This window comes from Esox lucius, chromosome 2 (assembly GCF_011004845.1).
Source record: "Esox lucius isolate fEsoLuc1 chromosome 2, fEsoLuc1.pri, whole genome shotgun sequence".
Classification (NCBI taxonomy): Eukaryota; Metazoa; Chordata; class Actinopteri; order Esociformes; family Esocidae; genus Esox; species Esox lucius.
Genome location: NC_047570.1, coordinates 3,543,518 through 3,557,924, shown reverse-complemented (window position 1 = coordinate 3,557,924; position 14,407 = coordinate 3,543,518). Strand labels below are relative to the sequence as shown.

The window sequence follows — 14,407 nt, the reverse complement described above, 5'->3', positions numbered from 1 at the left end:
TAAATTCCAACTTCAAAATAGTTGCCTTTTCCTAAACACTAGTTGTTTTCAGAACAAAGAGAAGGTTATAGGATGCATCCCTAAATATTTTCCATTATGGAATCTGTGAATGCGTGGACACTGAAATCATCCAACATTTTAATATAGTGAGGTGGGTTGGACTTCAAATTTAAGTCAGGAAGGATCAGCCAATGAAGTCCCAACCGTTTGACTGCATTTGGCTTGAACGAAGCCAATCTCATCTACCAGTCAGACATTTTAAGGCACATATTTCTGTTGCACCTATATATTAAAAAAAATATCAGCTGTTGTTACGTAGTGCTTACACACATACCCAGACCAAGCAAAAATATATTAGAGGTTAGGGATAACTCCTATGGTTGGAACCTAAGAAGAAACCTAGAGAACAGCCAGGCTTGAAGTGTAGTAATTTTATATGTGGCCATACTAGGTCTAGATCATGTAGTACATAACCTTTTAACAGAGATTTAAAAGTAGAAAGTAAAAATACTTGGTTGTGTTCACCTTTTTTGGGAAGTTTTCAGATGATTGGTGGATCATTAATTGCAGATGGGAACAGTTGGTCTGTGGCTTCAGGCAACAACATGACCAGATGGGCTGTGTCTACCTTGCATGTATTGAATATATTTAATCCTTGCTGATTTGGCCAGCAGATTCTCAGACATTTTCATTCAATAGCATTTTCTATTTAAATCATTCCTTTCAATGTGGTATGACATTAACATTGCCAACAGCCTCTGTACAATAAAGGGAGAACGTGTTCAGAATATTATTAACCAATGGGGGAAAAAACATCTCAAACACACACTGGTCTCAATTCTGTTTTTATGTTTAGGGAAGTATGACTAAAATCTTTAGGAGTAACTGGATCAATACTTCATACAGATCACACAGGTGGACCTCAGACTGGGGTGAAGATTCAGCTTGTAGTACAGCAGCATCTTGAAGTACACAGCCAAGACAATGCTTGAGGGACAAATCTGATTGTCCTTGAGTGGCCCAGACAAAGGCCTTGATCCCCATTGAAAATCTGTGGGATTACCTAAAGATCACAGTTCAATGATGCTCCAAATCTGACAGAGCTTGAGATGATCTGCCAGGAAGAATAGGAGAAACTACCAAACCAAGTTCAATGTTAAAAACATGCAAACTTCATGGTCTGGTTTCAGACACAGATTAAGCCTAGTCTAGGACTAAACAAATCAGGTTCATTAGAGAACTCCATTGATCTTATTGTTTTAGTCCTAGACTAGGCTTAATCTGTGTCTGCGAAACCGGCCCCAGAAGTGGGCAAATACTTTTTCCTGGCACGGTATACTAAAGATTTGTGTAACTAAATCAAGATTGTCCCTTTAGCCTAAGTCGTCAAAACCTAGAGAAAGGAGCAGGGAAGAGCACAAGTTAGCTAGCCCCTACTGGGGGAATTAGAAAATCTATTCTGAAGAGTTTTTAACCTTTACAACAGATAATGAAAGAAAAAGGAAAAAGTCACACTTGTAACCTTTTTGGATCAGACTGCATTAACATCAGATGTTTCAACACTGTCTTCCTCTCCACGTGGAGTGGAAATTACAAAATGATTACATATTCTGGGGTATATGGCTCAGCATCCATCTGCATGGGACCGGGATCAGGTTTCCTTATTGTGGACTCCAGAGATAGATATAAACAAAGAACCGATACACTTTAAACACAAAAGATCTTAACATCAGGAATTCAATTAATACCGCCGTAGTGCAATATTATATTTATTTCTTATAGTAAGTTTTGGTTGCCATACAAGAATTATTGAGGATTTTCAGGGGGAAGAGCGTAGTTACAAGGAACTTCTCTTTTTCATTTTGATAATTAGATAGTTGACTCTAAGAGGATCTGGTAGCACAAAATTACATCAAAGAGAACATGAACACAAGTTATTATACACAAAATAGTTGGAAACATCTTGGTCTCCACGTAGAATAAAACAAATTTGAAATAAATAATAATCAACCAAAGATAGAAAATAAAAATGTATCAAAAAAGTTGCCAATTGTTAGGTGAAGGACTGTGACATGAAAGAGGGTGGGGGTACTGAGCTATGCGAGTCCTTATGTAACATTACCTTATAGTCACACGGTGATGATCTGTATAGCATCTTACTACTACTCAGCTCTACAATTCCACATACAAATTAGCTTGGTGATATGTCCTTTTTTCTCCATGAAGTCAACAATCACAACTATCTTTTTTAAAGTCTATTTAAGTTCATCCTAAAAATGTAATCAGGACAGTTTTCAATCCAGTGGCTTGTGAGGATATGCATACATTTACAATGTGCCCCATTTCTGTAATTTATACACACATTATACACAGAGTAAGCAATTGGAATCTTCAAAAAATACAATATTCAAGATAGGCAGGTGATGGCCAGAGGATTACATTTCTTTCAACTGGACAAATGTCTTTCCAATACATCCTAGTGTTCGTAACATCAACATGTGATAATATATCATGATAATTAATCTTAAACTGGGAAAAATCACAACCAAGGAGATCCACTCATCATAAATATTGCTTCTTAGTTACCTCATAAATCTGATAACATGAATATTTATATACAATTTAGTTTTTTGTAACTTTTTGGCAACACATTTAATAACTGAACATTTTTCTCTTAATGTCTTATAAAATTCCATATAATTCTATACAAATAATTAAAAATACTGTGCTTTAAATCACTCTGTTGTCTCATTATATATAGCAGCGTTATAATTCTTGCAAGTTGTTTCTTTCTGTCGGCTAGGTATTCCTTATTTTATCGTCCCTTTTGGACATCCATTCACTGTCAAGACAATTTGCACAAAGAGAAAGGGAGAGAGAGGGGAAAGGAATTACACTATAGTAGCTTATTTTTTCCAAGAGGAGATACTAAATCATAAAACATCAAACAAAATTGGTTATTTTCATTTAACATTTGTGAATTTATGGCATTCATGTCTCAAATAATCTTGTTAACCCAGAATGACAGTCTCCAATGATAAGTGAGCTGCTTAAATATGTTTTGCGTCTATACATGTTAAAAGGAGGGATCCAGAAAGACTAGAATCAAAACCAGGAGCTCTACCCTCTCTCTCGCAAGTCATGGGCCAAATGTGCCCTCTCCTTTTTGCAACATGCTAACTCCTGGCTAAATCTACCCAGTGACGAAAAACCCAAACACCAGAACTACTGCTGGTCATTGTTTAACGCATTATTTTTTATCTTGGCATATCCCACATTACCAGTTATGTAGAATTGTCACTGAGAGATTGTCAAATAACTAGAGTTTTTTATAGGGTTAAATGTATATATAACATTTTATGGAACCATAAAGTCATATGTTAGCTGGTTCATCTTGGTAGTACACAGCTTCAACACTTGTCTTGCATTCTGGGGTACTTCTAAACTGGTTCAACAACAGAAGGGTAGAGAGGCCCGAAGCGGGCCACCATGTAGGAAATTATGAGCTATTTGAGGCACTATCCAAAGAGGAAACAAAGATGGAGAGGCAAGGAAATACTTAAGTTCTGAGGGTGGCTGCGATGTCTGTAGTCTTTCATAGAAATGTTCTCTCTCTAAACCTCTTAGAAATATTATACATATAATTTCTATAGATACACTATTTTCTTTAAATTCACTCTTTTATACACATTAAAAATAATAAATATATTCAATTTACTTAAAATCAATACCCCCAAACACTATCTGGGTATTGACCAAAACAGCAGTTCTCATAAGGTTTCATGGAAGGGGTTGGAAACGACTGACGAGCTGTCAGATAGGGGGTTCTGATGGAAGTAAGCTTGTCCTAATACTGACTGGTGTGAAAACTTCACTGGTGTGAATAAAAAGCAGTTATTAAAATATAGTATCCTGTAGTAATAATACTTTATAACCATTCATAAGTAATTTGGAGAAGTCTAATGAAAGGGTTATACTTGCAGGCTTAAGAAGTGTTATGAAGGACTCTCCTCATTACTAGATGTACAGGGATCAAACCTGTATACAGTAATAACCACTCTTTCAGGGCTGTTGTGTTATACCTTTTTTTCCCCTCTAAAATAAATTATTGATAATAACAAGGTTTTTTGATTTGGTGAAGATGCAAACACTGATTATACGCAAACTTTGTAAATGCTCCAAAATATTACAAAAAAAAGCTCTTCAGTGGTTATGTGAGTGTCTGGGTAGCAGCATAAGTGAATTCCTATTCTTTAAAGTATTCTTGGCCTCTGCACTAAACAGTATAGACTAGCCATCTAAAAACAAAACACACAGCCAACCAAAGTGGCCTACGCTAAAACAGCTAGATCACAAAGTAAAATCTGTTTGGTCTCAACCTTTTACCACGACCATAGAGAATAAAAAACAACTGTGGTAAAACCCTCACTTGCGCCCCCGGTGGACACTAGAGTCCATATAAAACCATTGTTCTTTGTGTGAAAGGAATCGCCCCGTAGAAGTGATTAAAGACAGCTGTAGGAAGAGGAGAGCGAGGGTGATGCTATGTCCAAAAAAATGGATCCCTGTGTTGTGATGGGTGGATTATTTCTGAAATAGCTCTTAAGGGAAATGGTTTGGTTGGTAGTTGGGGCGGCATTCCACTCCACTGTCCTGGTCACTCTCAAGTGTGCGGAAGACGATGTGACATAAACAAAATGTACACACACACTCCAGTTTTCCTTTAAACACATTTGACAAACCTCCCACAGCACCCACACACACATCGCAAACATGTCTTTGATAAAACACACACACACACCTTCAATAGTGAACTGGAATGTGAAGGGGACAGTGGTGCCTGCTACAGTGGAGCCCCTCCAGCCATGCATCAGAGTGACCAACAAATCACCACAAATTTCTCTCTCTTAGGAGAAGAAGGCCATCGCTGGATCTGTGTGTGATATGATTAAGGGTTGAGCAAAACATTTCTGCAACAGTTCTTGTTTCAACACAAACAGGTGAGAAGCAAAAACTTGTCTCCGTTTTTCACATTTTTCTACAACGTCAGATGCATCAATAAATATAACCCCCGTTTTTAACTCTAGTGAAGAAATATTCTCTGAAGAAACTCTAGCAAAGATAGAAAAAAAGCGCTAACCAGCTCAGCTGGTTACATACACCCTCAACGGGGCAGCTTGAAAAAGTCTGGAGTATTCCAAAGCGACTGGTAGTTCTATTTTTTTTTTTAAGTATTCCAAAAATGTCCAGGGTGGACTTTTTCCAGATTTTTTAAGTGGTTAAGGGCTACGTTTCAAGAGTATTCCAAAGTGTGGTCTTTGTGACGTGAGCATCCGTAAAAAGATGAAGCAGTTTTTTCACTCTCTCCATCCTGGAATTAGGAATGCCACCTCCCTGCAGGCTATTCTCGATAGTTCTTCCCAGATTCTGACAACCCCGGACACTCAGGAAGATGGATGGGAACCGCCAAACACAATAACGCCACATAGGGGAGGCAGAAAGGGAATAGTCAGAGGCCAAAATCTAAAATATGAGATAAAATATTTTACGATTGTTAAGGTCCTGGCCTCCCAGGATCCCTCTGCCCCAGAAGTAGTTGGAGAACTGGTAGGAGAGTGTGGGTGACCCAGCTAAATCCCCCTGGGCCTATCTGTCCTGCAGCATTTTGAGGGCCCTCTCGATGTTCATGCGGTGGCCAACCCGCGTCACTCCCAGGTCAATCAGATCCTCCTTCTGCAGTGAGGGCAGGTGGGCGCCTTCGATCTCATTGTCCATGAAGGCTTCTTTATGCTCGGATAGGTTCAGGCTGTCCAACCAGTCACCCACGTCCAGCTTACTCCACATTTCCACAGGCTTGGAGGCAAAGGGCTTGCCCGAGGCGGCCACGGCCTGCATTAGGGTGAGTGGAGAGGGGGAGCGCGAGCCGCCACATGACGACCCCCCACCGAGGCTGCCACCCAGGCTGCCAAAGGCGCTGACACTGCCGCTGCCCATGGGCGGGGTGGGCAGGCCGAAGACGTCGCTCAGGCTGGGCGAGGCAGAGTGGGGTAAAGAGGAAGGGCAGGGGGGCGGGGAAAGTGAGGATGTGTCCGGGGGGCTGCAGAGGTGAGGGGGCAGGCTGGTGGGGGGGAGGCAGGCGGAGGAGGGCAGGCCGAAGGACACGCCGGAGTTTCGCTGGCTTCCTGAGGCTGCAGAGCTGTAGAGAGGGAGTGAGAGAAAAAAAAAGACAGAGGAGAGTCGAGAATGAGGATAAAGAGATAAGAGTAGAAAAAGTCCGAAGTTACAGAGTAGAGGCGGAGAGTAGAGAAGAGAAAGTGTAAGATTAAGAGACAAAATGGAGGGTTGAAAAGAGACATCATGAGAAGCTAATATACATATGTACCAAACCAATCTAGACCATAGTGACCAAAGCATGGCAACCAAAGAGGTGCATAACAACCGAGAGAAACTTGACCAGATGGAAACTTCTGGCAAGACCTAGGCTCCTCCCCCTCAACACGTGATGCACGACCACCAACATAAGTATGTGTGCCTGCGTGTTGACTTTTCACAAGGAAAATATGAACTTGTGATATCGTTTTGCCTGTCCCCACAAAGTTACAATACTGTAAGGTTATTTGTGGTTAGGATAGGGGGTCATGAAATACCTGAAACAGCCACTAGGGAGCAGTATTATCAATATTTATATAAAACCTTTACAGTTGAGATCACTAACAGTTTACAGTACTATAGAATGGTAAAATAATCTGTATTTGAGTGTGGAATAAATAAATAACCCTTTCAAAATGTGATTGCATATTTCCAATGAATTCTCTCTATGGTTTACATATTGTAAACTGAACATATTGTAAACTGAACATATTGTAAACTGAACATATTGTAAACTGAACATATTGTAAACTTGACTAACTGCACTTAAGAAGAGAACGCAGTCAACCAGGAACACACAAAGACGCATGCGAACCCACACACACACACATACGCATGTAGAAAAACTCTGTCTGGAGGGAAACTTGAGGAAAGTAGGCATAGGATGTCTTAATTCACTCTCTCTGTGGGGGTGTGTATGTGTTTTCAAGACTACTTCGAAATACATTAGTGCATAGAAGCATGTGTTTGGTTGTTGAACTGTACACAAAACCTCAATGCAAAATATGGAAGCAGAATATATCTTAGGTCAGCTCAGATGGTAATAACCATTATAAAGTGATTCTAAATTTTAAATCCAGCGGGTCATTCCAGAACACCAACCGACCATCTGGCTTCAATGTCACACTACCCTCGACTCAGCACAAACATACCCGACATAAACACGCAGACCATATGAGGGACAGAGAAGACGATCCAAATCTTGTTCTAGCAAGTCTAATGTAAACATGGAAGATGGACAAACGGTGCACTGTAGAAGTCTACCCAATCGCCCACGACGGTGATTTGTAGAACCACCAGATGGACTGATGATATGGAGTGATGGAGAGTTGGACGAAGAAGTGCGAGAGCAGGAACACAGCCCCCCCCCATACATTATCGTGTGATGATGGCCTAAATGACACCCTTGCTTGCTCATCAAGTTGACTGGTCACGCTCCCGCTCAAATCTTGCTTATTACAACAACCTACCAACTTTGTTTTACTGTGTAAGAATTACTTTGATCGCTTAATTACGAATATGAACAATATTTTCTACAGTTATGAGTAAGCAGGTTATAACCTCAACCATTTATGAGATTATTTCTCCATACTATCTTACATACGTGCACACATTCATGCACTCAACACAATCAGACTTGCTTAAATGTGTTACATAACTGTGGGCTAGTAAAGGAGGTGGCACGTGAAGTGGACGCGCAGACTGTCATGTTATCGCGGGTTATGCCTGGCACACACACACCTACTCTTCCCCCGACACTATAATCGGACTGACATCACTCCAGCAGGCCTCAAGGCTGCTCTCATCAACCCGTTGCTAGGCAACCCCTTTCGTTCGCTGGCGCACTAATCTGTGAACCTTAAAGACGAGGATAAAAGTGAAAGGGAGAAAAAAATAATGCAGAAAAAAAAGAAAGCGCAAATCCTTCATGTCGTAACGTTCCCCTGCCTGTGCTGAAACGTTTAAGATGGAGGGAGGTAGTTTGTTGTGACCCTGTCTAGGTCAGACAGGAGGAGAAGGAAGGGGGGTGAACAGAGACCAAACGAGTCAGAGAGAAAGATACAGAGGGAGAGAGAGAGAGGACAGAGATACAGAGGGAGAGAGAGAGAGGACAGAGATACAGAGGGAGAGAGAGAGAGGACAGAGATACAGAGGGAGAGAGAGAGAGGACAGAGATACAGAGGGAGAGAGAGAGAGGACAGAGATACAGAGGGAGAGAGAGAGAGGACAGAGATACAGAGGGAGAGAGAGAGAGGACAGAGATACAGAGGGAGAGAGAGAGAGGACAGAGATACAGAGGGAGAGAGAGAGGACAGAGATACAGAGGGAGAGAGAGAGAGGACAGAGATACAGAGGGAGAGAGAGAGGACAGAGATACAGAGGGAGAGAGAGAGGACAGAGATACAGAGAGAGAGAATCCATCCCTTTTGGCCTCCCTCGTATTCACCCATTTACTCAGCTACAGGTCAACCACTGCTCCCTCACACATATCCTTATTTAACTGTATAATGCGTAATCTGCTTATAACATCCCTCCATCCCTCAGACTGCACTATCCAGTACCCTTTAACTGACAGTACTGTATGTGATGCATCTGTTTCCAAAGGCTCAGACAAAGGGCAAGTCTAGGCAAACGTGGCATCCTACTAGGTTAGACATTCTTACAACATACTCAAATCAATTAGCTTATAGAATAGAATACACCCCGTCCCAAAAATAACTCTCCCATCAACCTTTCTTCAGCCCCTATTTATTCTGTGTGGGCAGATCTGTGGGGGATCAGTAAAGTGCAAGCAATATGTCATAAGTATGCACTTGTCAATCCAGTTGAGGAATAGGTGCAGTGAAAACCATACCCATAGGTGTCACTCCAGCCTAGTGAAAAAATTCAGATAAAAAGGAGAGGACTACAAACAAGTGGAGAAGGAGCCACAATAGGCTAAGGGATTATTTTCCAACTGGAGAGCTATGCAGTTAGGTGCTGTGAAGAAGTCCTGCAAGAACAGACCTGAAAATATGTTTTAGTTTTTTTTTACCATACAGTATACCCTGTAGATATTTGGACAGGGAAGCATTTCTTTTCTTCTTTTGTCTCTATTTGCCATAGGTTTGAATTTGAAATCAAACCATTTTGGCACAGGACAGTCCAATGGTGTAAGCAGTTGACACCAGTGCACATGTACTGATGAAGCATGTAGTCAATGTGGCCTTTCAGCAAAAACCTTTTACCTCTTTCCTGTCAAAAAGCATAAAAAGAATGAAAATATATATTTTTAAAAGACAATTACTATAGGGTGAAAGTATTATAGACTATCCGTTTGTAGGTTAGGGTACTTGTGTACATACCGATTACACCATTTGCAAATCACAACCCAAATCACAACGTAGGTGCCGGTTTCAGAGGATACAATGTTTTGAGACAATTGGTGGTTACTCTGTAGTAGGGCTGGACCCGAATATTCGTTTATTGGGTATGTATTCGGTTTATAGTTTCAATCAATCAAATGTATTTATAAAGCCCTTTTTACAACAGCAGTTGTCAGAAAGTGCTTTTACAGAAACACCCAGCTTTAAAGCCCAACGAGCAAACAGCAGTAGTGTTGAATTTCAGTGGCTAGGAAAAACAGTTTAGCGGATGCCAAAGAATTGTGCTTTAGCCTCATTAATATTCATAACACTTGCATATTTTAAAGTGGGCTAGCACCACCCTTAGCCTGGGGCAAGCTGGCCCTGCTCCGGAGGGGGGGGGGGGCTAGCCCCAGAAACACGGTGCCAAAATAACCAGTGTGAAACGGGGTCAAGAATAAAACCATAGAACGTTTATTGTCCAATCACAAAATGTGCCATTTCACTTAATTTACATATGCTTGTGACGTGTGCCGTTACTAACAGCTGCATCTGTTTTGGTCCTTTCACTCTGCAAACTTTTGTCGTTTATTATACATGCCAAATTTTTGCGAAGTATAGTTATTGCAGCTTTCTTTGAACTTAAATCTAGCAAATAAGTCGAAAGAATGAAGGTTGACTAAAGTTTTTTCTCTTTCTTTGCATAGTTTTAACAAAGATGTCCAAGCAAATACCGACAGGGTGGCCAACTTCATCAACCAATGCCAAGTCGTTAATAAAACTGCGGTAGCATAGCATGGATGATTTGTTAGTGATGTAGGCTACTGTAACATTATTCGCATGCCGGAGAGAACGTAACATTTGTAGCTTATCATAGAATGTAAAATGGTATTATGTGCCATTTGACCGTTAGCCCAGGGCTTAGGAATACAAGTGTGAATGTTTAGCCTAGGGTTAAACCTTAGCCCAGGGTTAAACTATTGTGTGAACACAGGCTAAGCTAGCCCAGGGCCATTCTTAACCTGAAGCTAATATAGCCCAGGGCTTAGAACAATGCAGTGTGAAAAGGCCTAATGATGTCAAATCATTTAAACCCTATATATAATAGAAAATAGTACAAAGACAACATATCAAATGTTCAAACTGAGAAATGTTATTGTTTCTCAAAAAATAAATGGCCACTTTGAATTTGATGTCATTAACATGTTTCAAAAATGTTTGGACAGGGGCAACAAAAGACTGGAAAAGTTGTGTAATGCAAAAAAAATCTGGCAACCAATCTGGTTAATCGGCAACATGTCAGTAAGATGACAAGAGTGTCCCAGAGAGGAAGAGTCTTTCAAAAGTAAAGATGGGAAGAGGTTCACCACTCCGTGAAATACTGCAGAGGCAAATAGTGCAACGAAACGAAACGAAAAATTGCTAAGGGTTTGGGGATCTCATTATGTACAGTACAAATCATTAAAAGATTCAGAGAATCCAGAGAAACCTCTGTATGCGAGGGACAAAGCCAAAACAAATGTTGGATGGCTGTGATATTCCGGCCCTCAGGCGGCACTGCATTAAAAACAGACATGATTAATTAATTGAGTGGAAATCAATTAATGGGATCAGGAACATTTCCAAAAACCATTGTCGGTAAACACTTTGTTGCTGCATAAAAGTGCAAGCTAAAACTGTACCATGCAAAAAAGAAACCTCACATAAACAAAATCCAGAAACACTGCCGCCTTCTCTGGGTCCAAGCACATTCAAGATGCACTGAGGCGAAGTGGAAAACCTTCCAGTAGTCTGACAAATGAAAATGTGAAAATAATTTTGAGAATCATGGATACTGCATCTTCTGACCTAAAGAGCGCACCATTCAAAAGCCAGCATCCTTGGGTGCATTAGTGCACATGGCATGGGTGACTTGCACATCTGTGACTTGCACATTAATGCTGAACAATGAATACAGGTTTTGGAGCAACATATGCTGCCATTCAGTCTTTTTCAGGGAAGGCCTTGTTCATTTCAACAGGACAAACCATATTCTGCACGTATAGAAACAGAATGGCTCAGTAGTAAAACAGTCCAGGTGCTTAACTGGCCTGTCTGCAGTCCAGACCTTTCACCCATTGAAAACATTTGGCGCATTATGAAAATACGACACAGGAGACACCAAACTGTTGAGCAGCTGAAATCCTATATCAAGCAAGAATGGGAATACATTTCACTTTCAAAACTACAGCAATTGGTCTCCTCAGTTCCCACTTATGCTTCCAGAGTATTGTTAGAAGAAGTGATGCAACACAGTGGTAAATATTCCCCAACTTTTTTGAAACATGTTGTTGGCATCAAATTCAAAATGGTAATGTATTTAGAAAAAAATTTAAATGGTCATGTATTTTTCAAAAAACATTTCTCAGTTTCAACATTTGATATGTAATCTTTGGGATGAATGATTTGCACATCATTGCATTCTGTTTGTATTTGCATTTTACACAGCGTCCCATCTCTTTTGGAAACGGGGTTGTACTTTGTCGTCATGAAAAAGGTGGATAGGTATGTGGATGCCCACACCATCTACCATCTACTGTCTGATTCGGTAACCTGGAGTGCAGGATTTTTTTTTAGCATTATGAAATGTGATATTTGGTAATCCCCCATCTACAGTGACCAGAATATATACAGTTAGGTCTGGAAATATTTGGATACTGACACAATTTTCATAATTTTGGCTCTGTATGCCACCACAATGGATTTGAAATGAAATAATCTGAGTAGACTATATATCCCTAAACTTCTGTCTTCTGTCACATCATCAATAAACACTACTGACCGAATGCCATTGGAAGCCATGCATAGCAATGCCATTCACACTGCCTCCACTGTGTTTTACAGATGATGTGGTATGCTTCAGATCATGAGCCATTCCAAGCCTTCTCCATACTTTTTTCTTCTCATCATTCTAGTATCATTCTGGGTTGGTCTTAGTTTCATCTGTCCAAAAAATGCTGATCCAGAACTGGGCTGGCTTTTTTAGATGTTTTTTGGCAAAATCTGGCCTTTCTATTCTTGAGGCTTGCATGAATGTGTGTCACCATTGGAAGTCCAGGCCTTTTTGAACTCACCAGTGCATTCTTTTTTTCCAGAATGTACCAAACTGTTGATTATGGCCACTTTTAATGTTCCTGCTATCTCTATCTAGGATGGCCTGTTTCATTTGCATTGAGATCTCCTTTGACCGCATGTTGTGAGTCCACAGCAACAACTTCAAAATGCGAATGGCACATCTGGAATGAACTCCCAAACTTTTCTCGGCTTAATTGATGAAGAAATAATGAAAGAATAGCTCAACTGTCCATGAAACAGCTTTTGAGTCAACTGTCCAATTACTTTTGGTCCCTTGAAAAAGAGGGGGATACATATTAAAGAGCTGTAATTCCTAAACCCTCCCTCCAATTTGTGAATACCCTCAAATTAAAGCTGAGAGACTGCACTTTAAGCCCATATTCATTATTTAACTGTAAACAGCCAAAATAACAAAACTTGTGTCAGAGTCCAATTATTTAACTGTAGCTATGATGGATTATTACATTATTTCCTGATTTCGCAGAATAATTGTTAAATTGCACAACAAATTGTTTCACCTACTGACAGAACATAGGGTTTCAACAAACCGATGAGTTTTATACTTTCAGGATTGTAATTTTGCATTGTCCATAATGCATCTGCAGCAATAGCCTAATGAGTGTCTCACTATTTATACACCCAGGAATTATTTTGGGTGTATTCAAAACCACATATGTATAAAACATGATTTAATTTGAAAATGGTCAAAGCATCATAATAAAATCTATTTGAACCCCTTATATAAATACTGCTCACCCCTTCTACAGAAATTAGAAGGGTGGTTTAAAGGTGAAAAGAGAGAGATAAAATAAACCTAAATTAAGTGATAGGCGGAAAGATGGGGATTAAATAATTTCCTTTTTTTCCTCATTTACACAAGAGATTAAGGATAATCTGTTTCATGGAAAGAGCATTTGACCCGTGAATAATTTCACTTGAATCTTTCCCCCCCTCTCATTAAAGAAGGAAGGACAGTTTAAACAAGAAGAAGGCCATGAGCAGCCTGGGCTGTTTCAGGTGAAAGGTTGATCATAGGGTGGACACTTATTTTAGCCTTAAGCAACTAGATGTTCTTAACCTTGCCCCAGGATAGGGGTAGAGTGTCTGTGACCAACAGCCTGGAAATACAACCATTCAAAGTAGGCCTTAATTAGGGGGTGACTGTATAATTGTATTACTTACTGACTTACTTACGGAGTATTTGATTTATTTACATTTTGCAACAAAATACTGCAAGGTGTGGCATTGCATGAAACAATGCCTTCACATCCAATTTACATGCATTTTAGCGGGATATAATACAAAATAGAAGCTAATCAGCTAATAAGCCTACACTATCACTTCATCACATTTAACCCATTTTAATGAAGCAAGAACTGCCTTGTAATGCCCCGGGTCAGTACAGTATCTCTCAAGACAGCTCAGCTGAGCTGTACGCTCAGCTGTCTCATCCATGTTAAAATGCTTGGGTGTTCAGGACACATGGGGGAAGATGTTTTGAAAGATAACTACATGGTAATCCAATGCCTAAATGTACTTTCTTGTTGGCTGAATACAACTTTCTTATTATACTTGCTACTTTCCCACCAGAGAGGTCTATGGAATGAGATAAGTCACACAGCAATGCAAAATCAAACATGTCTACCAAGGTCACACGCATGCACAGACACACACACAACTCAATTAGAAAAGGTTGCCAGATCACAAAGCAAACTTACGTAATGATTACTTATTTAAAAAAAATTACATATCTTGTCAAACTATTGCAATTAAACTTTTGAACTTTCTCTCAAACTGAC

At 40.1% G+C, this 14,407-nt stretch overlaps 1 protein-coding gene across 3 annotated transcripts in view; it reads right to left on the bottom strand.

Moving 5' to 3' along the window:
• Positions 1 to 1,736: 1,736 nt before the first annotated feature.
• The window catches only part of LOC105006621 (SH3 and multiple ankyrin repeat domains protein 2), a 276,728-nt gene continuing 264,057 nt past the window's right edge, over positions 1,737 to 14,407 (bottom strand). For all 3 annotated transcript variants that reach the window (XM_034297425.1, XM_034297433.1, XM_034297430.1), the window contains one exon: positions 1,737 to 6,196. In XM_034297425.1, coding sequence (XP_034153316.1) covers positions 5,647 to 6,196 — 550 coding nt within the window. In that variant the 3' untranslated portion in view covers positions 1,737 to 5,646. The remainder of the gene's footprint in view (positions 6,197 to 14,407) is intronic.